Source organism: Rhinolophus sinicus, chromosome 12, assembly GCF_057876585.1.
Source record: "Rhinolophus sinicus isolate RSI-liver-muscle chromosome 12, RSI-T2T, whole genome shotgun sequence".
Lineage (NCBI taxonomy): Eukaryota > Metazoa > Chordata > Mammalia > Chiroptera > Rhinolophidae > Rhinolophus > Rhinolophus sinicus.
The window spans coordinates 29,343,166-29,369,071 of record NC_142512.1 but is presented as its reverse complement, the minus strand read 5'-3'; the positions used below and the strand labels follow the sequence as shown (position 1 = coordinate 29,369,071).

The 25,906-nt window shown below is 35.5% G+C and overlaps 1 protein-coding gene across 1 annotated transcript; it reads right to left on the bottom strand.

The window, feature by feature from the left end:
* Positions 1 to 491: 491 nt before the first annotated feature.
* Positions 492 to 25,899, bottom strand: SKA2 (spindle and kinetochore associated complex subunit 2). Its single transcript, XM_019736298.3, has 4 exons — positions 25,747 to 25,899; positions 12,018 to 12,104; positions 6,762 to 6,938; positions 492 to 1,297 (listed from the first exon to the last, which is right to left on the bottom strand). The coding sequence occupies exons 1-4, from the start codon at positions 25,777 to 25,779 to the stop codon at positions 1,229 to 1,231; spliced, it is 366 nt and encodes a 121-aa protein (XP_019591857.3). The 5' UTR covers positions 25,780 to 25,899; the 3' UTR covers positions 492 to 1,228.
* Positions 25,900 to 25,906: the final 7 nt, after the last annotated feature.

The following is a 25,906-nucleotide window of genomic DNA, read 5'->3' as shown; positions in this document are numbered from 1 at the left end:
CCCGGGTGGTTGGTAGTATCGGCTGTCACTTTATGGAAACGATTCATCATGGAGAACAGAAAACAGTTTATATATTGGGATTCGGGAAAGGGAAAGCAAAAAAAATTCCTGAGAACGGGTGGGAATTCCCGCCGGGAAACCCTAGCTAGAACTTAAAATGTGCTATTTACATCTCAGGTATGATGTCAAAGCCCAATCTTAACTACAAAACTGCAATATCTGCTTCCCCTGTCTACCATTTAACTTCAGCATTTCCCAGAACATTAATAATTTATTGGCTCCTTGACCTCTTATTGCATAGATACACCATGATTTACTCTATTTACCTGCCATTGGCCAGATGTGTTTATTGCTATTATAAACAACCCTGTGATTAACATCAAGAGTTAATATTTCTATCAAGATCTGTCCCTACTTTGGACAATTGCCTTATTGTCAAGTTATTTAAAAATAAATAAGGAAATACATACACGTACACACACACACAAAACTGGTAAGAAGCAATTGCCAGTGTTCTAATTTCAATTTCTCAGCTTTCATATAGAATAATGACAGTAATATAGGCTGGAGAACAAGGGTAGTATTGAAATACAACAGGGACAGTCTAATATAGCATTTGAAAGTAGAGTCATGCTGCTCAACATTAGCAGGCAGAAGAAATAGGAAAAAAATAAAAGTGAGACTGTCACAGGAGAACCAGCTTATTACAACGGTTTGGTTTTATGGGAGATTATAGGTCACATGCAATCTCACCTACAATGTGACCACATCTACAGTCAAAATGTTCAAAAATGGAACATTCTCTACATGTATAATACAAATATTTTTTCTATCCTTTCCAAAATATGCTCATTCACATTTGACTGGTGGATAGTACATGAACATTGTTTTAATGCTAGGACAGGACATCTACTCGTATGTTATCCCGATTATACAAAAACAGATGCAAACCAGTGTTAAGAGACTTCCTTGCCTGAAATTACAAGACTAAGTGTGTGTGTATATATGTTTTAAATCCCTTTATTCCCATTCCATCCTTTCAACTGAAATTTATTCGTATATGTGTCTTTCTTCATATTGCCCTCTTTTGTGAAATGCATCACTACTTGGTCAAATCTCTTCCTTCACCATACTCGACCTCTGGTCATCAGGTGGTAACAAGACATCTTCCTAAATCTCTCTGGAATTGATCTCTATTATATAGAGTTCCTTTTGCAAGTCCATTTCTTCATAAGTCTGACATGTGAGATTTTAATTGCTGTGCTGCAGTTTTCTCTTCTTCAGTCAATGGTGACAGCTAGAAAACAAATGACAAAGTCTTTATTTCAGAAACCTTTAAAGGCTTCAACTATACTTTCATTAAAAAAACAACAACACACCTTTAAAGACTTAAATTGATTGTTAACTCTACTTTATCACACCAATAAATGTTTCCATAAGCCCATACCATGTATGTGATCACAAACTTAGGGAAGCAGGGGAAAAAACAGATATTTGGCTATCTATATATAAAGTACTTTGATTTTTGAGCTTCCAAAGAACTTGCAATTAAGCTGAACAAACAAGACCAAACAGCAAACAGTTTTAGGACTGTAATTAAACAGAACCAAAGAAGTCATGTTTAAACGGCATATTCAAAAAGTATTTTGAAAAAGAAATGTGAAACAAAAATAGCCTGAAAGTACCCTCAGAGGTAAAGACTTGGGCTAAATTTTGAAGGATAATTACGATGCTTTTAGCTGCAAATAATAGAAACACATTTCAAAATTGATAAATAATAAGAAAAGTTATTATTGTACAATAAATACAGAAGGGCAGACTTCAGGGCTGGTCTATTTGGCAGCTCAAGAATGTAAGGATTCAGTTTTTTCCATCTCACGGCTCTCAAATCCTTAATGGTGACTTTATCTACAAGCTGACAGGAAAATGGCTCTAGCAATGCTAGGCATCACATCTATACAAAATGTTTGGAAGAAGTTTTCTCTTCCTAGGGGTCTCTCTGCAGTGAGGAAACTCTTCCTAATTTCCTATTTCCAGACTTTCCCCCCCTCACATGTCATTTGGGTTATAAACCCATTCCTGAACCAAGGTTAGTTAAAGGAAAATCTGTTCCCCTTGCCAATGGGGTAACACCCCTGAAACTGAGGATAGTGCCAACTTCCTTTACCTCAGGCAGAAGGCTGTGAGGGGCACTCTCTTAGGCAGGAAGGGAGAATAGACGCTGAGAAAACAACCAGCAAACAGTATCCACAAAAGCAGGTAGGAGCAGGGGCGGCCGGTTGGCTCAGTTGGTTAGAGCCCAGTGTTCATAACACCTAGGTCGCCGGTTCCCACATGGGCCAGTGAGCTGAGCCCTCCACAACTAGATTGAAAACAATGACTTGACTTGAGTCCTGGAAAAACACACTGTTCCCCAATATTCCCCCCAAAAAAGCAGGTAGGAGCAAAAACAAAGGAAAGAAGAAGAAAAGCCAAATGGAAATTATTTGTAAGGGATTTTCACAGAGCACCAACCAACAAACAGGTTGGCTGAAACAAAAGGTTATATGGGGAAATAACAGGAGGTGAAACCGGAAGAATCACTCAAACAGTTAGAAATCTGCCTAACTATATACAGTAGTCCCAAGATATGTTCCAAGACACCCAGTGGATGCCTGAAACCGTGGATAGTACAAACCCTATATATACTATGATTTTTCCTATACATAACATACCTATGATAAAGTTTAATCTATTAATTGGGCACAGTAAGAGATTAATAACAATAACTAATAATAAATAGAACAATCATAACCATATACTATAATAAAAGTTATATGAATGTGGTCTCTCTCTCTCTCTCTGTCTCAAAATATCTTATGCCCTACTCACCTTTTCACTTCAAGGAAGCACTTTACGGCTTCTCTCTGGCATATTGGAATTGCCAGCATCACTACTCTGGCCCAGCATCCCTACTGCTGTGCTTTGGGACCATTATTAAGTAAAATAACAGTTACTTGAACACAAGCACTGCAATCCCACCACAGTCGATTTGATAACTGAAATGGCTGCAAAGTGACTAAGGGGTGGGTAGCGCATATACTATGATACACTGGACAAAGGCATGATTCACATCCCTGGGTGAAGTGGAGTGGAGTACTCGAAACTTGATCAGGCTACTCAGAATGGCAGACAATTTAAAATTTATGAATTGTTTATATCTGGAATTTTCCATTTAATATTTTAGGACCATGGGTAACTAAAACTGCATAAAGCAATACCGCAAATAAGAGGGGACTACTGTAGGTCATCTCTAGAGACACTGATAAATCCAGAACATCCCATAACTACAGAATTAGAATCTCAAGGGCAGCACTGTCCAACAGAACTTTATGTGATAGTGGAAATATTCCATATCTGCATTGTCCGCTCAGTAGATGAACTGAATTTTTTATTTAATTTAATTTTAATTTATACAGCCACAATTGGCTATTGGAAAATCTGGCTGGTTCAGCTCATCAAGCCAAAGCCAACATTTGCCCAAAATTCACATGGATTAAATGAAAAACAGTCAAACGCCTTACTGCAACCCAAATAGTTATAGAATTTCCCTCTTCTATCTCAAAAACAGGAAATGGCATTATATTGACAAGACTTTGTTCTCCATGAATCCATGTTGCTCTTTGTGATCATTGTTCAAGAGATTTCAGATCACCTGTTTAATAAATCTTCAAAGAATTTCTCCAGGAATTAACCAGTCTAAGATTTGTAGGAATTTTTCTTTAACACAAATGTTTTGGAGCATCAATATAATACCACATATTCAATTTTTAATGCCTTTTTAATATTCTACTTATTGCTATATTGGGGGATTGTTTTGCTATTTCTTATTTTAGTACAAGTTTGGTCCCTTTTTTTGTTTTTTGGTGGTCACCTATATAATTAAGTGTATTTAAATCTAAATCTTAATATCAACTAAATAAATGAGGAAATTAATATGTATTCCCTTTCTTCTACCTCCTTTTCTATTCCTATCTCTATTTATCTTTTAATATTTTTAATTCAAGTGTTCTTTTTGAATATTCTCAATTCAAATATATTTTCTATCCTTCCAAATGAAAAAAACCACTTGCCTTGATAAAGATTATAGCAAGATAATACCTGAACAGTTTTACTTTCTGTTGGCTATAAACAAAACAGCATTTGTCTTAAGCAGACTTATCATTTTCTCGTTCTTCATGTTCCCAAAATAATTTTAAAGGCCTTTTTGGTTATTTTAAGTTTCAGAAGCTTCAGGTCAATCTAGTCTTTGGCTTTAACTATTCTCACAGTTCTGTCCCTATCACTGAAATACCTCTTTTATACTTTAAACTCCTTTACAAGGTCTACCTCGCAATGTCCTTTAAACTCTGGGCTCATAGAACTATTTTTGGTTTTACAACTCTCTACAAATGCCATTCCCTTTTCTTTCGTATTTTGATCACAAAAATTTGCTTTGAATTTTCTACTATTATCTTGTTTTTAAACTCGTAGACACAAGACCCAGTTATCCAACAATTCCCAACTTGGCAATCACTGATTCTCACATACGGCCTTTTTTCAAGGTTTATAACTACCTTTCAGTCATTTCTCCTTGTTTGTCATAATTTGATTCAAAGTGAAACTCCCTTAGCTTTCTACCTTTGATAAAATTATTGCTCATTTTAGATACTTTTAACTGAATGAATACCTTTACAGATATTCAGATGATTGAAATCCCCTATCATTAACTCTTTTTCTGTACCTCTTTGTAAACTGTCAGAAATATACCACCTATTTATTGGATCCAGTGGGGGAAAATTTTAGTAAATAGTCAAAATATAATTTTTCTCTTTGTTCACTCACCCAAGTTTATTCTGTGCATCAATAAATTTATGGATGTCTATACATATATGTTGATGTGCACATCCAGAACTACCATTAATCTCTCTTCAAGATTTGTTTCCTTAGAACAAGTTTATGTGTTTCTATAAAACAGGCTCTGATCACATACAAGGAATATGTGATTTGAGTTGTATTTCTGAAAGGTTGTATACATACTTTTTTGCATTCTATATATCAGCATGTGATACCACCCACAATTTTAAATTCCTATTCCTTATTACTTCTGTGCTCTTTTTAATTGCTCAACCCTACCCCTCTGTTCACTTCACTGTGACATAACAGATACATCTAAGGTATCATTTTATATTTTTAACCAAGTATTGCTTTCTTTTCCTTCATTGACAAAATTCAAGAATTCTTGATCAAATTGACCTGGGTAATCAACCTTGGAGATTTACTCTAACTATGAGCCCATAATTCAAGTATCTTAAGACATAATTTAGTTCAGAGTTGGCAAATAAATACCATGTATGCTGCCCCTAGCAGCATGCCCACAGCTGATAGCTTTTATGCCATGCCCAGAGACAGCTCCTTGATAAGGCACTCTAATCAGCTATTACCAGTTAATTTATTATAGTTGGCACCAGAAATTAAAAACCTATTGGCCATCTTTTGTCCAGACAATTAAGTTCTACTCTATGATTCCATCTATATATAATCTATCTTTTCTTTTGAAAGCTGCCAACTTTGCCTTAATAGTAAATGAAAATACTATCAAATCCTTCAATGGGCTGTTCAAGATCTTAGTGTCTAGGTCAGCAGCTCATATTCTTTTTCTATTCCAACATACGATGAGGTCCGAGAATTAAGTTCGCAAACTTGTTGCAATGATGTTGCTAAACTTTTTTGATATCAGAGGGATTATTCATTATGAATTTGTACCAACTGGACAGTTTAACCAAGTTTCCTATTTGGAAGTGCTGGAAAGGCTGCGTGAAAAAGTTAGACGACCTGACCTTTTCGCCAACAATTCATGGCTCTTGCATCACAACAATGCACCAGCTCACATGACACTGTCTGTAACAGAGTTTTTAGCCAGTAAACAAATAACTGTATTGGAACACCCTCCCGACTCACCTGATCTGGCCCCCAATGATTTCTTTCTTTACCCGAAGATAAGGGAAATATTGAAAGGAAGACATTTTGATGATATTCAGGATATCAAGTTTAATACAACGACAACTCTGATTGCCATTCGAGAAAAAGAGTTGCAAAATTGCTTTGAAGGGTGGACTAGGCCCTGGCGTCGGTGCATAGCTTCCCAAGGGGAGTACTTCAAAGGTGACCATAGTGATATTCAGCAATGAGGTATGTAGCACTTTTTCTAGGATGAGTTTGCGAACATAATTGTCTGAACTGAACTCGTATGTGAAGAGTTTTACACATTAGTGATAGAGGCTCACAATTATAAGGAATCTTACACTAAATGAGAAGGGGTTGGGGAATGGAGGGAGAGAATGAAGGGCAGGCTACCCAGGCCCACCAACCCAATTGAAGAAACGGAGAACTAAAAAAAAGTCACCGTTACAGATGCTTTTCAGATTTCTCAGTCTCACTAATTCTTATGGAACCAGCAGAGCTGGTAGATTTAATAAGTATTATCAACTTATCTCTTCTGCCATGGCTACATAATCCAAGACAGCATACCTCTTTCATCAACCATATCAAGTCCACATGTTCATTTTAAAATAAAGGAGATAAGAGCTATTATACTTCTGGGAATCAAGAAAATTTCATTTCTATCAACAGTTTTAAACTGACTGCTGAATTTTAAAATGAAAGCTACTAGGGATTTATCTTTTAAAGCTACACTCAGAATAAAAACTCTACAAATCCAACTTGTCAATTGAAAGCATTACCTCCAGGTCTATTTGCTTTTGTAGTTCTTGTATCATGGTTGCAGTTTTATTCAAAGTAGTACAAATGCGTCGCTTAGTCTCTTTCTGCTCGACAGCAATTGGTTTAAAGCGTGCATGCAAAGTTTGATATCGAGACTTTATTGCTGACAATTCCTTTAAGAGTGTAACAGGATTTTTCTACATCAGAAAAAAAATTAATATATATTAAATGATGGAAAGGAAAAATTCAGCTTCTTTTAAAAATTAAAACATACATAACACATTCTACCACCCATTTAATCAAACACTGTATTATATTATGCAACTGTGTGACACAGGATGGAGGAAGGGAAGAAAGAGAGAAGTATAAGACCCAGATCCTGTTCTCAAGGAATTTAAAGCCTAGGTACAGAAATAGCCCCCCCACATACACAAAAAAACAACATTAAACAGCGAATAAGGTCACTATAGATATATAACATTTGATGCATAGTTCACAATAATAAATTACATAGTATTCTAAAATATAATTCTAAATGCTATTCAGAAGATGATTAAAGGAACTATGTTAATTTGTTGTTAAAGAATAAGGCAACTTGAAACCACTTATAAAATTCTTAAACACTTTGTCATGGGGCTAAAGCATGTATTTTGTCAATTCATTGACTTCACTATACAAAATTAATGCCAACTTAAGCAACTACATTTATAAATTACATTAGTTTTTCAAATTCATTTTGGAATATAAATAACCACTATGACATAAAAGACATTTCAGCTGGGTCCTTTCTGCCACTTGGTAATTCCTTTCATTCCCTGATGGTTCCTTAGCAAACCCTCCAATAGTAGCTTTTCCAAACTTTCTCCACTTCCTCCAGTTTCCATCCACTCCTTCTTAGCACAAGACCTCATCAACAACTTGAGTGAGAAGGCAGAAAACACACAGTAGAAACTCCATCTCTCTGCATCTATGGACATTCTCATCCATACTCAGCCCCTCACACTACTCTATTATTGTTGTTTTCTCCTCATATCCCCCATAACCTTAAATTTCCTCTATTTCAATAACCTTTTCCGTATCTCCCTTTGTAGAGACCACAAACATCTACAGATTTTCTCAGTACTAAGGAAAAAATGAATTCTTTCTCTGACTCTGTTGTCACTTCAAAACCAGTTTCATTTTTCTCACTCCATTTGCCATCCACTTTCAAGATCCTATAATAGACTTCCTCAGTTTAACATACCCATAGAGTATTATTCTTCACCAAATCATTTTAAACAATCAAAAACTCAAGCTTGCCCTATAGCACATAATTTTGATAACCCTCTTTTTGCCTCTCCTTATTTCCTCCCTGTTTCAATCTTCTTAAAATGAACTCTTGATTTCCGTAAAACTATACCATGTTGGTTATCTTCCTACTCTTCAAATATCTCCTTCATGGACCCTACCTATCTCTTGGTTATAGGCAGAGGTTAACTTCACGGCCCTCTACTCCCCTCTCTTCCTTGGAGAATTTTCTCTAAGCTTTTGATGATGGAACTGGTAAATAAAGATGATTCTAACAAGAAGGAATAAGAACAGAAAATGTAACTTAAAGACAGTTAAAATAATTCTGCAGAGAGTGATCAAGACCTATGGCATAAGTAGTAGAAGTAGGAAAGGGACAGAAGAGAGATAACATATAAAAAGTTAAGAACACTTAGTAGTATGTTTGATACAGGCAAAGAAATAATAGATGACACCAAATGTATATTAAGATGCTTTTTGGGGTATCTATGCAGTATACACCCCAATGACATTGAGACCTGGCCCCTTACCCTCAGGGGTATATTTCCCATCATGAGATGCTGGATATTGTATTGGATAAAAGACCTCCAGTAGAAAAACTGGAAAATACAGGAGAAGAAAATAAAAAAGCACGTAAAAAGTATGGGAGAAAATACACAAAAATGAAAATAGGGAAGAAAAGATAAGAAAAATGAAGGATAGATACAGGAGGTCCAATATCTCACTGCCACAAAGGAGGATTTCTTTTCTTACCAATATACTGGGTAAGAAAGGTTATAAGACTTCAGATCTGTGCATTTTCAGATTTAAAGGGCCCCACTAAGTGACAGCACAATTAATAAAAAGACCTACACCATAACTAAAATGGCCAAAAAATAAAGTTCACAGCATGGATAAAATATTCTGAAAGTTCCAAGACAGAATGGGGGTGGGGGGGTGGGAGGAGGATAGAATAAGGAGGAAGACACACACAAAGGATCAGAAATTAGAATGGCATCTATTTCTCAACAGGAACACAGGAAGCTAGAAATCCACAAAGCAATAATGTTAAAATCAAGAGAAAATAATCTCCAGGCTAGAATTCCATACTCAACCAAACTAAAAGTAAAATAAAAGAGTTAAATAAAGACATTTAAACATTGGAAGTCTCAAAATATTAACCATTTGTGTATTCTTCCTCAGAACGCTTCTAAAGGATATGCTTCACCCAGTCAAGGGAATAAACCAAGAAAGAGTTAAACATGTGATCCAAATTGGAGTAAAACAAAGGACATTACTGAAATGATGGTAAAGAAATCGCAGAAACATAGCCATGTGGGAGTCCTGTAGAGCAGGTCAGATTGGAGCAGAAAGATAGCACAAGAAGGCACCTGTACATATAAACCAGATAATGAATTCTCAAAATACAAATTCATAGAAAAATGTAGTGAGAACCAATCCTTGATGATCTCCCGATTAGGAAAAGAATTAGTGAACCAGGCACAAGGAATATATAGCCATAGAGCTACGAGTTAGGATAGGTAGGCAATTACCCACAGTACGTGTTTTTGTGACATTAACTGGATTTAATAAAATTGATATGTCCATAATTAATTCAGGATAACATGATTTGAGGACTTAGCACCATACCACAGAGGAAAAAAAACTGTTGCGCACATAGCATGTTTTGTTTGAGTGAGTGGCTTCTTGGGAGCCACTGTGTTCTTGGTATTAGTATTTATAAACTATGCTGCACTTTATTTAACTTTGTGCCTATAACACTTCAATTCATTTTAGGATTTTGTTTATTATCAGTGAGTGATCACTTATGATAAGTCATAGGAAGTGCTCTGATAATGACAGTGCTAGTGATGCGGGAAAAGCCAGTACATGAGCAAAATGCTCAACTCAATTAAGTCTTTTGAAAAAAAACAAAAGGAAACATGCCATTAGTTGTGTTATTAAATTTAAAAGAGTCTACAGGGGAAATGTTCATAAAATAAAACAAAATTATCTTTCTGGGACAAAAATAGGTAAAGAACATGATAAGGGAGCTGGCAGTTTATTGTATCTTTATATCTAAATAGATTCTACTAAAAATGTTGATTTTTATGCAGAATTACTGACAGTCTCCAAATCACAATGGAATAGAATAAGGATAATGCAGCTGACAAAATTATATGTATGTATGTGAGGGTGACTACACACACGCGCACACACATAGCACAGTAGTTGGTGCATCGTAATGTTCGATTAATGTTTACTCCCACTACTACCACGTAGATGTATTAGAGGTTAACGCAACTGGTTGTTTACTTTCCTGTTCCTTGATACATATATAATCACTAGGACTAATGTCAGTGAAATCTACAAAGATTAAGATCATGGTTTTCTTCCCAAATACTATAAACACAAAAAGGATAAATATAAATGTTTAAAAAGTTACAGTTTTTCAAAAGTTAACAGAATTACCATATGATCCAGCAATTCCACTTTTAGGTATATACCCAAGAGAAATGAAAGCAAATATTCACACAAAAAGTTGTACATGAATGTTTATAGTAGGATTATCATAATAGTCAAAAGGAGGAAACAACCAAAATGTCTATCAGCTGATGAATGAATAAGAAAATGTGGTATAGCCATAAATGAAATATTATTCTGCTATAAAAAATGAAATAATGATCCATACCACAACATGAACTTTTAAAACATGCTAAGTGAAAGAAACCACACAAAAAAGTCCACATATTATATGATTCCATTTACATGAAATAAGCAGATGGCTAATCTGTAGAGACTGTAGCGATAGAAAGTAGATTGATTACTGGTTGTCAGGAGATGGGAGGGTGCAGGGAGTATTAGGGAGTGATTGCCAATGGGTAAGAATTTGTGAGGTGATGAAAATGTTCTAAAATTGATTGTGATGCTGGCTGCACAACTCTTGAGTGTTGTAAAAACCACTGAATTGCATACTTTAAAAGGGTAAATTTTATGGTATGTAAAGTATAGCTCAATAAAGCTGTTTTTAAAACAAATGGTAGAATAGAAAAACAATTGGAAGTGGAACAAAGATGAGAGATGGAAGGTGGAAGAAAAGGGGGAGCACCACATGAAACGTCTTCAAGATAGTACTTGACAGACAGTGACTCAGCTGAGTCCTTTGGCCAGTCATTAGGTGGTACCACTGGGCCAGGACTGGGTGGTGGTTCTTCAGGAAGAGAGAAAAGGGGAAAAAGCTAAGTCAGTTAAGGAGCTAGAATAGTTTTGGTAGGAAGCTAACTTGTGTAGTAAAAACTGAACATTCACAATGCTTTCTCAATTTTATATAAATGGTTATTTTAATTTGTAGTTCCACCCAATCAAAAAAAAATTTTTAAAGGTATAAAATTTTTGGAAAAACTGTAAAATATGATATTTCTTGTCTGCTGGCAAGTGCTATCAAAAATAAACAGTAATGATTCAAGTGGCAAATTAATGTTAACAGACAATACTTAAAAACTTTCATCTCCATGGGCATGTGTACATGTAGTTAATGTAGTTATGGCAAAAAACAGAGTTAATATATCTAATCAACCTAACCTTACAATAACTAAGTATATAAATTTAGACAAAAATCACAGTGCACATAACAAATTTAATAGTATATCATCATCTTCCTCAGAGAATATCATGACTGCCATGATTTCTCCCTTCTTATTTAACCACTGCCGTAGAGGTATCTATTTTTCTCTCTCAGAACTTCAGCGGCTTCTGCAATGGTTCTTACCTCTGGACTCAATAATTCTTGTTTATGAGTTAAAAAAAAAAGTAGCCACAAATTTTCTTGACTGTGGGTATAACGGCATGCTCTAGTATGATGTGACCAAGCTTCCAAGCTTAAAAAAGATTTTAAGATTCTATAAATGTAGTACTTAATATAACTGTCATAATCTACAACTGTTAGAAATACTATCAGAAAATCTTTTAATAAAACAGTCTGCTTAAAAGACATTTATTTTGCAGATTACCTCGCCTGCAGAATCAGGATGATTAGTCTTGATTTCATATTCCACCCTGTATTGAATGTAATCCAGATCAGAGTCAGCTTTCTGGAACTAAAAATCAGCACAAATCATTATTACATGAATCAAAAGACATTAATAAACATGACACTGTAACTATTCTTTCTCTTCTGTATATTTTTAGTATTTTAATAATGACATATACCCATTTTGAAAATACAGAAATAGAAAAGCATATAAACCCTCCATCGTCTATAATACCCATGGCTCTATTAAACATTTTATAAACTAGTTAACATTTTGAAACTCATTTCTCTAAGCATTTCTCTTAAATTTTGAGCCAAAATTAAATACCCAAAAGCCACTGTCATATATTAATACAAGAACTAACAATGGCTTCAAGAATTCCCTAGGGTCATTGACATTCTCATTAGGTAGACAGTGGTTCTCGATCTCTGGTAGGAAAAGTGGTTTTAAGTTAAAACACAGAATAAATTTATTTTCAGGGATACTCACAGTTTCCATTATCTGCAAACCCAAAGAACTACAGATATATGGCACACAGACCCAAATTAGAGGGCTTAAAGAGTCACAAACCATACAATGAAAGCTACATATAGCACTGAAGTAGCAGTGTGAATAAACCCGATCTATTGAACCTTTGTCCTAGCATGGGACCTTCATCTGTAGTAAACCTCTAAGGGAGAAAAAAGGGGAAAACTGCCACAGGCCTAAAACATGTGTGTGTACATACAGAAAAGTTGGAAAGGATATACGTATAGCAGAGTGTTAAAGTGGTTTATCTCTGAATATGGTTAATCCATAAGTTACTCTTAATTTTTGGAAATTCTCATCTTTTACATGATCTTAAAGCAGATACTGCCTTGAATTTATCAGGGAACCAACCATGAGTTTACTATTAAAGGCAAAACATGATTTCCTCAGGGAAATCGCCTATTCCTAGCCCATAGCCTAGCACACTGCTTTGGGGAGAGGGTTCAGACCTTATTATGAACTTAAGCTCTGAACTAAAGATTGGTTCTTGAAATCTTGAAGTCTTAATAGAAAAAGCAAAAAACAGCAAAAACTGTAAAAGTAATTCTCAGGTCTAATAAGAAATGGTGTACAGATATTTTCATTACATAAAGGTTAAACCAAGAACTCTACTTTGGAATGTAGAGTAAGACAAAATGGCTCTCAGAAGTTAAAATGCTTTTAAGGTCAGAAGCTGTCATCATTGAACAGAATTTCAGAAAGAGATATACTTAAGCTTCCATCACTAATTTCTATCATCATTGACCTAAATTTGAATAGAAAATTTTCAATGACCAAAATTCTATCTTTATAACAAAAAACTTTCGGAGTAATTTTAAAAAGCCAGTTTTTGTTTTTAACAATGTTCCAAGAATCTCTAACAGCAAGGATTTGCTGTGAGCCAGAAGAACAAATGTAGAAGTTCTTAAGTTAAAAAAACATATTTGAAACGCTTTCCAAAAACAGAGGCTTTTCATTTCTCTTATATACTTTTTGATTAGATGCCATGAGTAAATTAATCAATAAGCAGACTTCATCAACATACTAATAATTACTATACGTGTGTGTGTATAAAGAAATTCCTGCTGGGGTAACGTCCCATATTAGAATACGCTCAAAGACTATTTTTTCCTTTATGTTAAAAAAGTGTACTAACCTATACAACATGTGGATGGAGAGTATGGGGAGGGTGACAGGAGAGGGCAAACCAAATTAAACAAAGGCTCTAAGCATTCAAGTCCAGATGTGTTTGCTTTAATTATTAAAACAGACCAAAATTCCATAGCTTTATATACATAATTCCAAGTCTTAAATAACATTTTAAAGCATAATTTTAAATAAATTATTAAAATTAAGGGATTTGTAGCTTCAGGGTTACCTTAAAACAAAATCTCTATACTAGAAGCCCTTAATTTGTTTATAAACCAGAAATTCTAAAGCCTATATGTGTTTTTTAACTTGATATTTTAGTTCTACTTGAAGTTTAACTAGCATAATCCCATAGTCCATTTAACAATGTCTTCATTTCAAGAGAGTGGTTTCAGCTATGGCTTCCTGTAATAGCCAAGGGTCCACAATGTTCTAAAATCATCCAAACAGTACCAAAAAGAAGTGGTTCCTGCTTTCCAGTGACTTATATTTTAATAAGACATGGAAGAGTATGCTCCCAATCAATGGTATGATGAAGTCAGCTAAATTTTCAAGAATTTTTACAAGCCAATTGTTAAACACAGGCATCATTATATAAATTTACAATTATATAAGTTATTTAAAAGCAAACATATACTCAAAAGTCCTAACTTCCTAGTTATTTTACTATATTTTACCATTATCTATACTATTGAGGTGTATCATGTTTGTATAGTAGAAATACTATATCATGTGCTACTACACGTCTTCCCAACTCCACTTTCAATAACATTATGGTGGTAGCTTGAAATTAGCCAGGGTAGAAAAATTTACACCAGGAAAACTGATAAATGCTAAAATTCAGAGCCTTCTACCCCCTCCCCTGGCTGCATTTATACTATGTATACCTTTCAAAATATATATTTTTAAATTCCCGTACCCCTTTAAAGTAATGTGCTCACACTTCTAATTGGAAAATATTTGAGAGAACAAACAGAATTTTAAACAGACTTCAAAAGACAGGAAACTCAAAAGTAGAATTACTATGTGATCCAGCAATTCCACTTCTGGATATACCCCCAAAAGAACAGAAAGCAGGGACACACACAGATATTTGTACATTCCTGTTATTAGTAGCGTTATTTTAATAGCCAAAAGGTGGAAGCAACCCAAGTGCCCATTTACAGATGGACAAAATGTAGTATATACATACAATGGAATATTATTCAGCCTTAAAAAGGAAAGAAATTCTGATTGTTGTGGAAAAAACGGTGAGGACCGAGAGACACAAATGGCACCCAAAGGGCAAGGAGAACTCAGCTTTATTACACTAGTGGGCCCAGTGGGATATTTCCCAAAGAACTGAGCACTAACTGGGGTCAGGCGTTTTATTTTATAGGGTCAGGTCTCCGGGTTGGGAGGGGGGGCAATCTGGTGCCAGGGAGATCCATCCCTAGCAGCTGTGATCCCTCAACTTTGTTTTGACAGGGAGGCCTCTAACTATGGTGCCTGCAGGAGTCATCTCTGATAAGGTATGGGAGGTGGAAGGGGGGACAGAGCTCTTAGGGGGAGCTTGCCAGAGATAGCTCCAATAAGGGGGAGATTGAGTTCTTGGGGGGGGGCCTACAGGAAAAACCGTCTCAACATGATACATGCTACACCATGGATGAACATAGAGGATATTATGCTAAGTGAAATAACCTAGTTACAAAAGAACAAATTGTGTAAGTCCACTTATAAAAAGCTCCTACAGTAGTTAGTTCATAGAGATAGAAAGTGGAATGATGGTCACCAGGTGTTAGAGGGAGGGGAGAGCGGGGAGCTATTGTTTAATGAGTGCAGGGTTTCAGTTTGGAAAGACGAAGTTCTGGAGATAAATGGCGGTGATGGTTGCACAACAATGTAAATATACTTAATCCCTCTGCTCTGTACACTTGAAATGGTTAAAAAGGTAAGTTTTATGTTAATGTACATTTTACCACAAATAAAAGCTTTTTTTAAAAGACAGGAAAAACAGATTGAGACTAGAATGTTATCCTCTGTGAAGAACTGAACATAATATTTTGTGATAATACATAGGGGAAATATTTACTTATTAGTGGAGTCAGTGGGCTTAATGAAGCAGAGGACAAAAAAGAAAAAAAGATGCCAATGCAATGTTCAGAAACAAAAACAATCAAGATTCTCTGACCTGATCCCTTCACCTTATCAATGAAGAAATAGTCTGTAACTTGCTTCTAGTTCTATTTTCATTACTGCTTTTTTATGTAGTTAGACCAAAGTTATACATAACATTAAAGCCAATAAAAGTCACATTGATGGGAAATGTAAAGACTTTAAAATTAAATTTAATCAGTTCTTTTAAAATTTTATATCTAATATCACTAAAGTTAGTCCATTAAAAATTCCCTCTGAACACAGCCTGGTTATATGGTACAGAAAAGAAGAAAACAAAGTAATTGAGATACATGACAGAAGTTCTAGCCCTGGTATCACTAACCAGCTATGTGGCCCCCCCCAGATAAGTCCATCTTTCTGGGTGGCTCCTGTTAAATGACAGAGTTGGAAATACAAGATCCCTTTCAACACTGGAATTCGATTATTTCATTGTACTACAAATAAAACCCAAGTTTATTGAAATATTAAAACTTAGAAAAGATAAGTGCTTCCTTCTAATATATTAAAATTTGACATTTGAATTTCAGATTTAATACTTATATTGAAAACTAGCTTCTACTATTTATTTTCTTCATGAACAAAGATGGCTGTTGCTTCAGTTTCCGCTACAGTTGTTGCAGCCTGCCCACTGTTCTTCCCAAACACCAAAACCCTATAAGCAATATTGCACTACTCAGACCTATTTACACAGCAGAGCCAATATCGATAGGGTTCTAGGATCTGGTGATTAAACAGGACATTTTTTAGTTACACGTTAGGACACTTACTGACCAATTATGATAGTCTCCAAAACTCATTAATGTCTGATTAATGGAACAAAGTGATACTGATAGACTTCATTCACAGATCCCCTCAGTTATAAATTAGCCTCTTGGAGGCCTTGTAAACAGGGAGGTTGCTGTTTAATTTAGCTATCTATCTTATTTTAGGAGCATTAGAACATTTAAAATAAGATTAGTGACTTTTTTAAAGCCCAAGACAAATTCATATTTCAGAAACGAGTTTTATTCTAAATCAGTGATAAAAATAAATGGGAAAAGTTTTATACCAATCCTAAGAGTAATAATACATGCAATTTAGCTGGGGAAAGTCCATGGAAATCAATATTAAAGCCCCAAAGAGCCAAATTACATTCTGCCAATTGGACATTCTTGGAAGCAGCCTGAGATGGTAATCAAGATACTGTACAAACGGGAGAAGGTGTAGTTTAGGAAATAATTTTGACTATTTTTTTTAAGAGCATGCTAATTTCATAAACATATAATATTCTGTTATGCTAGCTTTTATTGTGACCAGCTAAAGGCTTTAAGTAAAAGGCACACTGTATTACATACCACTGAACTATCTGGCAGAAAAATATATAATTGCTCTTCAATTTAAAAATGCTTCCTTTTTACAAACAACCTATAGATTTTCACTGCTACATGAGTGCTCCCTTTCAAAAGGACCAGTGCTCTCAAAACTCCAAACACATCCTCTTGTGAGAGAGCTCATCTGAACAGCATCAAACCACAGGGAAGTGAAGGGGAAAAAATATGGTGGTCTGGTCTATGGTGAGAGGAACCGGTAGAGGTATGTTCTAGATTCAGCTGGACTTAGACATGCATTTACCATATAAATATTTTTTTAAGGGAGAATCAGGTATCTTAATACTCCTAGACCTAGGTTAGCTATACGTGTATTACTAACCAAAGAATCTACTTAAAGCTCCCCTTTCCTCACCTTCCCTTCTCACCAATGCAGATTTAGAAACATCTTTACTCTCATTTTATTTTGTTCATGGCTCCAGCTTACCATTTCATGTATTCTATTATAATAATTTGTTAGCAAGGTAATGTCACCACTTGATTTCAAATTTCTTGCTGGTAAGAGCCTTGTCTTTTTATTTTTGTATTCATAGTTTTTAATATACAGCCTAAGGGAATGGATATAAGACCATTCATTCATTTGAAAGAACAAACAGCCTGGGAACCCAACCACCCGCTTAAAGCCTCTTTAAAGAAGAAATATTTCAAGTTCCCAAAAAGTTAAGGGTCACTTCTAATGTCTACACAATCACAATTGGGCTTTTTGGTATATTTCTGCTGGAGAATTGACTATTATCCACTTTCTTCCAGACAGAACAAATGCATGTCTATGCTTGTCTGAAACCGATAAGCATTAATATGCACAAGCACCAGGTTACAGACATGTCATTTCAGGCAAATAGCAACATCAAAACAGAAGAAAGTAGGCAGAAGCTTCAGGTTCATCAGTTCCTAATTTGCAGTCTTTTATGGAACAACTGTTAGGATAGTACACATGAGCTCCTGCCTGTAGAAGGCTGGTTTTATTAACTGAAGTACTCTATTTAACCTTTTTTTTTTTTTTTTTTTTTTTTTAATTTCAGGATCCTTGGTTCCATTAATTGTGCTATGGACACATACAGGACCAAATATAAAAATAACCAAGTGGGGATGTAATGTACAGTACAGTGACTATAGCTATTAAAACTGTATCATATATTTGAAAGTTGCTGAGAGTAGATCTTAAAAGTTCTCTCATCAAGAAAACAAAATTTCTAACTCTGATGACAGATTTATTAGACTTATTGTGGTGATCATTTCACAATATATACAACATTACTCATTATGTTGTACAACTGAAATAAAGAAAAAGGTGAGATAGAGGTTTCCCACTTAATAGCTAGAATATTGATTTTACTGGTTCTTCATCTCAGCACTCCTGCTCACCTCAACACTCTACCGAACCACATACAGTTTCCCCAAATTGTGCAACACCTCTCTCCTCTGGACTTTCACATGCATTGTTTCCTCTGCCTAAAACATTTCCCATTTCCATCATTGACTAATCCCTAGTACTTACCCTTCAAGTCTCAGATTATATCTCACCTCTAAGAAGCCTTCCCCAGATTAGGTGCCTCTTTCCAATGTACCCCCATAACACCTGGTATTTACTTGTCCCATCATGGCATCTATCTTAATATATTCAATTTATCTGTGTGTCCCAGAGAAGTTCCTTAATGTCGTTAGTCTTTTGTAGTAACCTGCCCTAGTAACACTTATTGAAGAAAGTATGGAGTACTGTCATCTATAATAGGTAAATTAAGTGGAGAGAGGAGGAATTTATAAAAGCTACAACTCTCGCATTTCTTAACAAAAATAAATTGTTCTGAAAAACTAAATTTATTTTACAGTCACTAAACCACTACATGAAAACCTTAGTGAAAACTAAGATTATTTCCTCATTGATAAAATGAGAACAAAAACACTGAATCAAAGAATCAAGAATTCACTTATTCAAACTTTTAAAATGCTATATATTAAAATAAATTAAAAGTATAATCTTTAAAATCTAATTAAGAACAAATTTTATTTATCTGGGATATTCTTGATATTGAAACTTTGTGTTATTTTTGGTTAACAAGGGTAAGATATTTTTGTTTGTTTAAAACTTATACTTTGCTCCAAGAAAGACAAAAATTTCCTGCTTCATTTTCAAATGAGCTTATATGTATGGCTTTCATACCCTATTCCTAATATTGAAGATGTCACACCAAAATATAGTTTAAGGCAGAAAAAAAATCCTTCCCTCTCCTTACAAATTGATACATTTTTTATTCTTATTTTATTAGTATTTAGCCTTTTAACACAAAAAAAAACTTTATAGTTGTACAAGCTCTGGATAAAAAAAAAATTCAATGATATCTAAAAAGAAATGTATTATGTTGTTATCAGTTCACTTTTTCAGAGAAAAGAAATGAATTCCTCAAATTAAGCAGTTTTCTCCCCTCAGTTCCTCCCATGTAATATCCTACTTTATTAAACAACACAAAATTCTACCTACTGCTTTAATAAGCCACTGGTAAATGGTAGGAAATTAAAAGCCAGAAGAGGAAAACAGCTGCACTTGAGGCCAGGGGAGGTAATTCAGAAGGATATCATATATTTAATTTGGAATAAAATTTTACATATAAAACTTGGGATAAAATGGTTTTATAATGAGCAATCGTGTTCTTAATTCCCTACAAATGATGTCCTTGAGTCCATGCCTAATATGTCAGGTATCTTACTTACATCTGGTATCTAGTCTCCCAGTCGCTTTATAAAGACATTTGCTCAACAAATAGCTTACTTTTTTCTGAAATTCAATGAATTTAGAACACGTGTTGTAACTGTTCTTGCTCTACTTGTAAAATATAGAGCACCAGTAGAAATCACATTAAGCAGATTATTAAAAAATTATAAAGACCTATACACTGAAACGGTACAACACTGTTGAGAGAAATTTTAAAAGACCTAATAAATGGAAAGATAGATAATGCTCATGCATCAGAAGAAACAGTATTGTCAGGATATCAATTATCCCCAAATTCTTTCTTTCAATTCAACATAATCCCAAAACACCAGCAGGCTTTTTTGTAGAAATTGACAAAAAGATTATTTGGAAATGTAAAATAATTTAAACAATTTGGAAAACAAGAGAGCAAAGTTTTGATTTGATCTAGATGATTTCAAGACTTACTATAAAGCTACAGTTATTATGACAGTGTGATACGACATAACGGAAAAAAATGGAGTTCAAAAATAAATAAATCTACCCATACATACATGTTCAGTAGATTTGTTACAAAGGAACCAAGGCAATTCACTGGGGAAATGATACTCTTTTCAACAAATGGTACAGTGTTTCCCCGAAAATAAGACCTAGCCGGACAATCAACTCTAATGTGTCTTTTGGAGCAAAAATTAATATAAGACCCGCTCTTATTATAAGACCAAGTCATAATATAGTAATACAACACAACACAACACAATACAATACGATACAATATAATATGGGTCTTGTATTAAGTTTTGCTCCAAAAGGCGCGTTAGACCTGATTGCCCAGTTAGGTCTTATTTTCGGGGAAACACAGTACCAGAACAAGGGGATATCCATATGCAAAAAGAAAAGACCCTTCACACTTACTTGATACCATATACAAAAATTAACTCAAAATGGACAGGGATCTAAATGTAAAAACTAAAACTCTAAATCTTCTAGAAGAAAACATAGACGCATTTATGACCTTGAATTAGGCAAAGATTTGTGAGATAGAAAGCATAAACTATAGAAGGATAAAATGTCTAAATTGGACTTCATCAAAAATTTTTAAGTGAGAAGGCAAATAACAGAGAAAATTAAAGGACTCTTATGATTATAATAAAAAGACAACTCAATTTGAAAATAGGGAAAAGGTTTTAACACTTCACTAAAGATACACCAACTGCAAATAAGCACATGAAAAGATATTGAATATCATTAGCCATTAAGGAAATACAAACTGCAACTACGAGATACCACTACACACCTATGAAGACGGCTAAAATGAAGACTGACAATACAAGGAGTTGAGGATATGAAGAAACTGGAGCCCCAGTACATAGCTTTGTAAACGATTTCAGCAGTTTCTTACGAGATCAAGCATATATTTATCATGAAACCCAAGAGAAACAAAAACATTATGTCCCCACAAAGACTTGCACTACAATGTTTATAACAACTTTATTCATAATAGGCAAAAGCTGGAAATAACCCAAAGTCCATAATCTGATGAACAGCTAAACAATGTGTGCTATTCTGTACAAAGGAATATTATTCAGCAATAAAAACAGTCCAACTACTAATACGTACAACATGGATGAATCTCAAAAGCATGCTAAGTAGCCAGACACAAAGACTGCATGCCATATATAACTCCATTTATATGAAATTCTAGAAAAGGCAAAATTAGAGATCAGTGGTTGCCGGGGAGTTTGGGAGGAGAAGGTTAACTGCAAACCTTCAAAAAGGGTATAAGGGAACTTTTTAAGGGTATGGAAAGGTTCTCTATCATGGCTGTGATGGTAGCTACATGACTGTACGCATTTGGCAAAACTCATCACAGTGCATACCTAAAATTGGTTGTTTTATTGTATGTGAACTATATCTCAATAACATTGATTACAAAAAAATAGTGATGGATTCACACTTTATTATATCTCATAATTACAAAAAGAACTTTAAAACAAGCATTCTTAAGTTTTAAATTTGAGCATTTACTACATAATACACAAATTAAGGTACGGGGCAAGTTACCACAGGAAAGATACAGCAGACATTGTTTTCAGCACTTACTAATTCATCTTAAAATTCAATTAAATAAAATCTGAGAGTTGTTAGAGCCTGTCCAAATCTGTTACAGAAAGAAGCAAATTACAAAGTACTACTCATTTATAGTAAACCATAACAACTTAAGCTATAAAAATTATTCTCTTAGTGTGTTTCATAATGCATTACAGTAGGGAGTTTTTAATTAGTTAAAAACTTATTTTTTTCCCAAATTATAGCTTTCTAAAAGATATACTTTTGGTAATAAGATTATACAGTTTTCAGCAACAAAGGTTGTGGTAAATTACTCACAGATACTGAAGAAATATATGTAAGGCAAGAATCAAAATTCGGTGTGCATCCTGCTTTCAGATGCTTTGACAATACTATTGCACTGCTAGCTGTAAAGTACAGTAGTGCAATAAAGTCAGAGCATTCGTTAGCAGTAATCAGTAGGAAAGGAATACAAATGCATCTTGCATCAGTCGAAGCTTCAGTGCAAAAAGAATTTAAAGAAGAATTGCCGTTTTGGACAGAAGACCTCCATTGATATAAGAACATTTATATCAATGTTTAAAAAAACAAGACTTAAATATCAAAGTGATACTGTTTTTTGATAACTAACCTATGATTCATATTCAAATAGAAACATGCATAGATGTAGAAAGGAATTTTGTAAATATGTCCTAGCTTTACAAGTTATTAACACAGGTATTGTTAATACGTACCTTAGGACTGGTATTAACAAAACTGGTTGTAATTACTACTAAGACAAAGTTGTGAAAAATATTTCTGTTCTATTGATACATATTCGTAAGCTCCTCCATAACAATTGATTAACTGCCACATAAAACAAGTCTTTTGGGTAAGACTATCAAAGAAAACAAATGAAAAGTAAAATAAGTTTCCCAATCTCTATATACCCAATCTCTCCCTCTGGAATCTAAATTACAATACAAAAATCACTTACCATTTTAGGGCTTTTAATCTCAAGAGTTTACAGACTTCCAGGGAATCAATGTGTCCCTAAACTAGACACCATTAGTCCTACCTAACTGAATATATGGAAGGGGATTTAAAATTTTCACTTAATCCCTAAAGCATTTTAAATATAGGAGATCATCTCCATTTACTTCAAACTTAGAAAAATCATGGAGAAAATAACAATGGGATCATGGGAGGGGGATCCAAGCTTAAAGTATCAGGTTTCCTTGAATTCAAGCCAATTAACACGTTAACCTTCTAACTGGTAAGAAACCATTCAAAGGTCAGATGTAAACCCAGAAGTATAAATAGAAATAGTATTATAGTATCACATCGCACTACCTTTTGTACACAACCACTAGTGGTATCACAAAAGGTCACTGGTACCACAAGAGGGTCACTAGACAAATACCACTCACTCAATACCTGAAGGAAAAAAGTTAGAGAACAAAGATTACCCTGTAATGAGTTTATTCCTCCATTAATAATGTTGATTGATACAAAAATATTTTCCATTATGGTCACTAACCTTCTTTTAAATGGTCCAATTCAGCTATTTGGTTGAATTGAGCCTACTAAGAAATGAATTCAAATTCAGAACAGCTGGAGCATGAATGTCTTGACCTCAAATCCTGGGCCGCATATAATTCAACAAAAATCAGAGGATTGTAGAGGAGATGATTTACCTTTAGAATCTTGGAAACTAAACTTGTTCAGATACATTTTTTTCTAAAAGCAAATCTGAAGATGAGATGTGCCATCTTTTACTATCCAATCAATACAAAGCAGTAATAAAGGTAATAGTTCAAATATATGTTTTAAACCCTAATGAGTATGGAAACAAATAACTTGAAGGGGGGAGAAGGTGGGGAAAGCTACCACTAGGTTACTTGCAAGGAATTTAAGAAAAGACCTGCTTTCTTCTCATCCTCTTTCAAAGAGAATTTTTTAAAAACTACCCCATCATTCAAACATCTAAAAGTTTGAGTCTGGCTACTTCATAATTTTCTAAAACCTACTTTTTTCCAAGATCTACATTTAATTGTTTTCTCCTTAAAATAAAGTGTGTTCAATCTTTAAAAAAAAAGTCCTGTGAGAATGTTGACTTATTCATTGCAAAGTCCAGACAAGGCTTAATTGGTACCTCCAAACTAAACAGCCAACTTGGGGGTGGGGCTGTTAAAAGCAAAATTAATATTTAGCATCTTACGATTAGGCAGAAATATCTATCTGGAGGGAGGAATTCAGAATGAGTGAGAAGGTCCAAACAGTGTTAACGTTATAGAATCAAACTACTATAATACTTTTTTTTTAAGACAGTTAATGATACGAATAACAAAACTTTGAAATAAAAGTTCATTATTACAGGTTTGGAAAGCTCCAGAAATTCTTCCTTCTTCTCTGTCATTCCTCTCCCGCCATATCTCCACAACCACCACCCCACACCCAAGAAAACTGAAACTCAAAACGTTAGAAGCAACTGAAAGCCTTCAAATCGAATTTGTCTACATGAGGCACTACAATTCATTAATACAGCGGAAGAAAATAATAAGTATTATCAAGGTCTCACATTTTCTGGGAATAGGAGCGAGTATGGTACTCATTTTCTTCCAGAATCACTACATGCGCAAATGTTAAAGTGACCCAAGAGTCAGTTTGCCGGGAGCAACAGAGGCACAAATGAGTAATGCCAGGGAATGGCAGCGGGGGGGGGGGGGGGGGGGGGCACAGAGCGGGTGAAGAAAAATTTCGGCTTCTTTAATCTTGTTTTTATTTAACAAAAGAAAATTGACAGGAACTCAATGATGGGTGCGTCCTCCGAATTTCACTTTTTAAAGGAAGCCAGCCCAATCCCCAAAACTGGTAAGGGAGACGGGGGAGGGCTAAAGATAAACAAGGTAAGTAAGAAGAAAAAAGCGCGGGCGATCAAGCTGGTAGTCTAGGGACGGAGGAGAGGAAATAAAGAGGACAAGTAAGGGAAGGATCCATAAAAGAAAACTAGGACAGCTCTCCAGCTTGGCGCCTTCCAGCAGGCCAAGCAGCAGCGGGAGTCCTTTCCACTTATTCGTTCCCGCCCCCTACTTTCACAAATGAATGAAACGAGGCAACTTAAGAGCAGGGAGCCTCCCATGTCCCAATCCCGCCGGCGCTCCAGGAAACAAGCTCGTGGTTCAGATGCCCATCGCTCGCTGCCCCCGCACCACGCCACCCAAGGGCTGTCTTCCACCTTCAGGCCAAACAGAAACTGGTTGCGGGGTTTCCTAGGCCGCTAGGAAGTTGTGCACTCAAGTCTAGCATCCTTTCTCAGACTTTCTCTGCACGCCTTGGAGGACGCGAACTGTTCAGCCTTCCAGGGATTTCTCTCCATCCCACTGGGTTTAACCCCACCCCACCCCACCCCACCTTGGAGTGTGAACGACCTCTCCCTTTCTTGGGGCGTTTTGGGACCATTCCATTCGTCTTTTTGGTGGAAATACAAATGTCTGCACCAGCCACCGCTCCTTGAGGGGCGGAAAGGTGGAAGGAACAAGGAATTCCAAAGGCCCCACACCCTCAGCATCTCCCGCCATTTCCCTCTTGAGCTTCCCGGATGTAACCCCTTCCCCACGGCGGTTAAAAGACCAGGCGGCGGCGAATCCCTTTGGTGCAGGAGGAGGGAACTCGAGTCTGGTCCAGACTCTGCCACCCAGGGTTTCCGGCGATTCCAAACTGCGTCCCACTTTGGAGACCATCGGGGGAAAATAAACTACCCAGTAGATCGCCTTCACTTTACACTCACCATCAATTCCAGCTTATCGACCTCCTCCTCCATGTTGAATAGTTGACATTCCTCAGACCGCGGCGGCGCTTAAGTCGCAAACCATACTAGCACTGAGGGTCCCTATTGGACAGCTGTCACTCAACATCTTGCACTCATTGGCTCACCTGCTTCACGGGCG

Excerpts from the sequence above, each read along its gene's own strand:
- SKA2 (XM_019736298.3), bottom strand. The coding sequence starts at position 25,779 with ATGGAGGAGGAGGTCGATAAGCTGGAATTGATG. Across the intron at positions 12,105-25,746 it reads TCGATAAGCTGGAATTGATG|TTCCAGAAAGCTGACTCTGA; the intron begins GTGAGTGTAAAG and ends GCTGATTTTTAG. Across the intron at positions 1,298-6,761 it reads AAAAGCAAATAGACCTGGAG|CTGTCACCATTGACTGAAGA; the intron begins GTAATGCTTTCA and ends TTTGTTTTCTAG.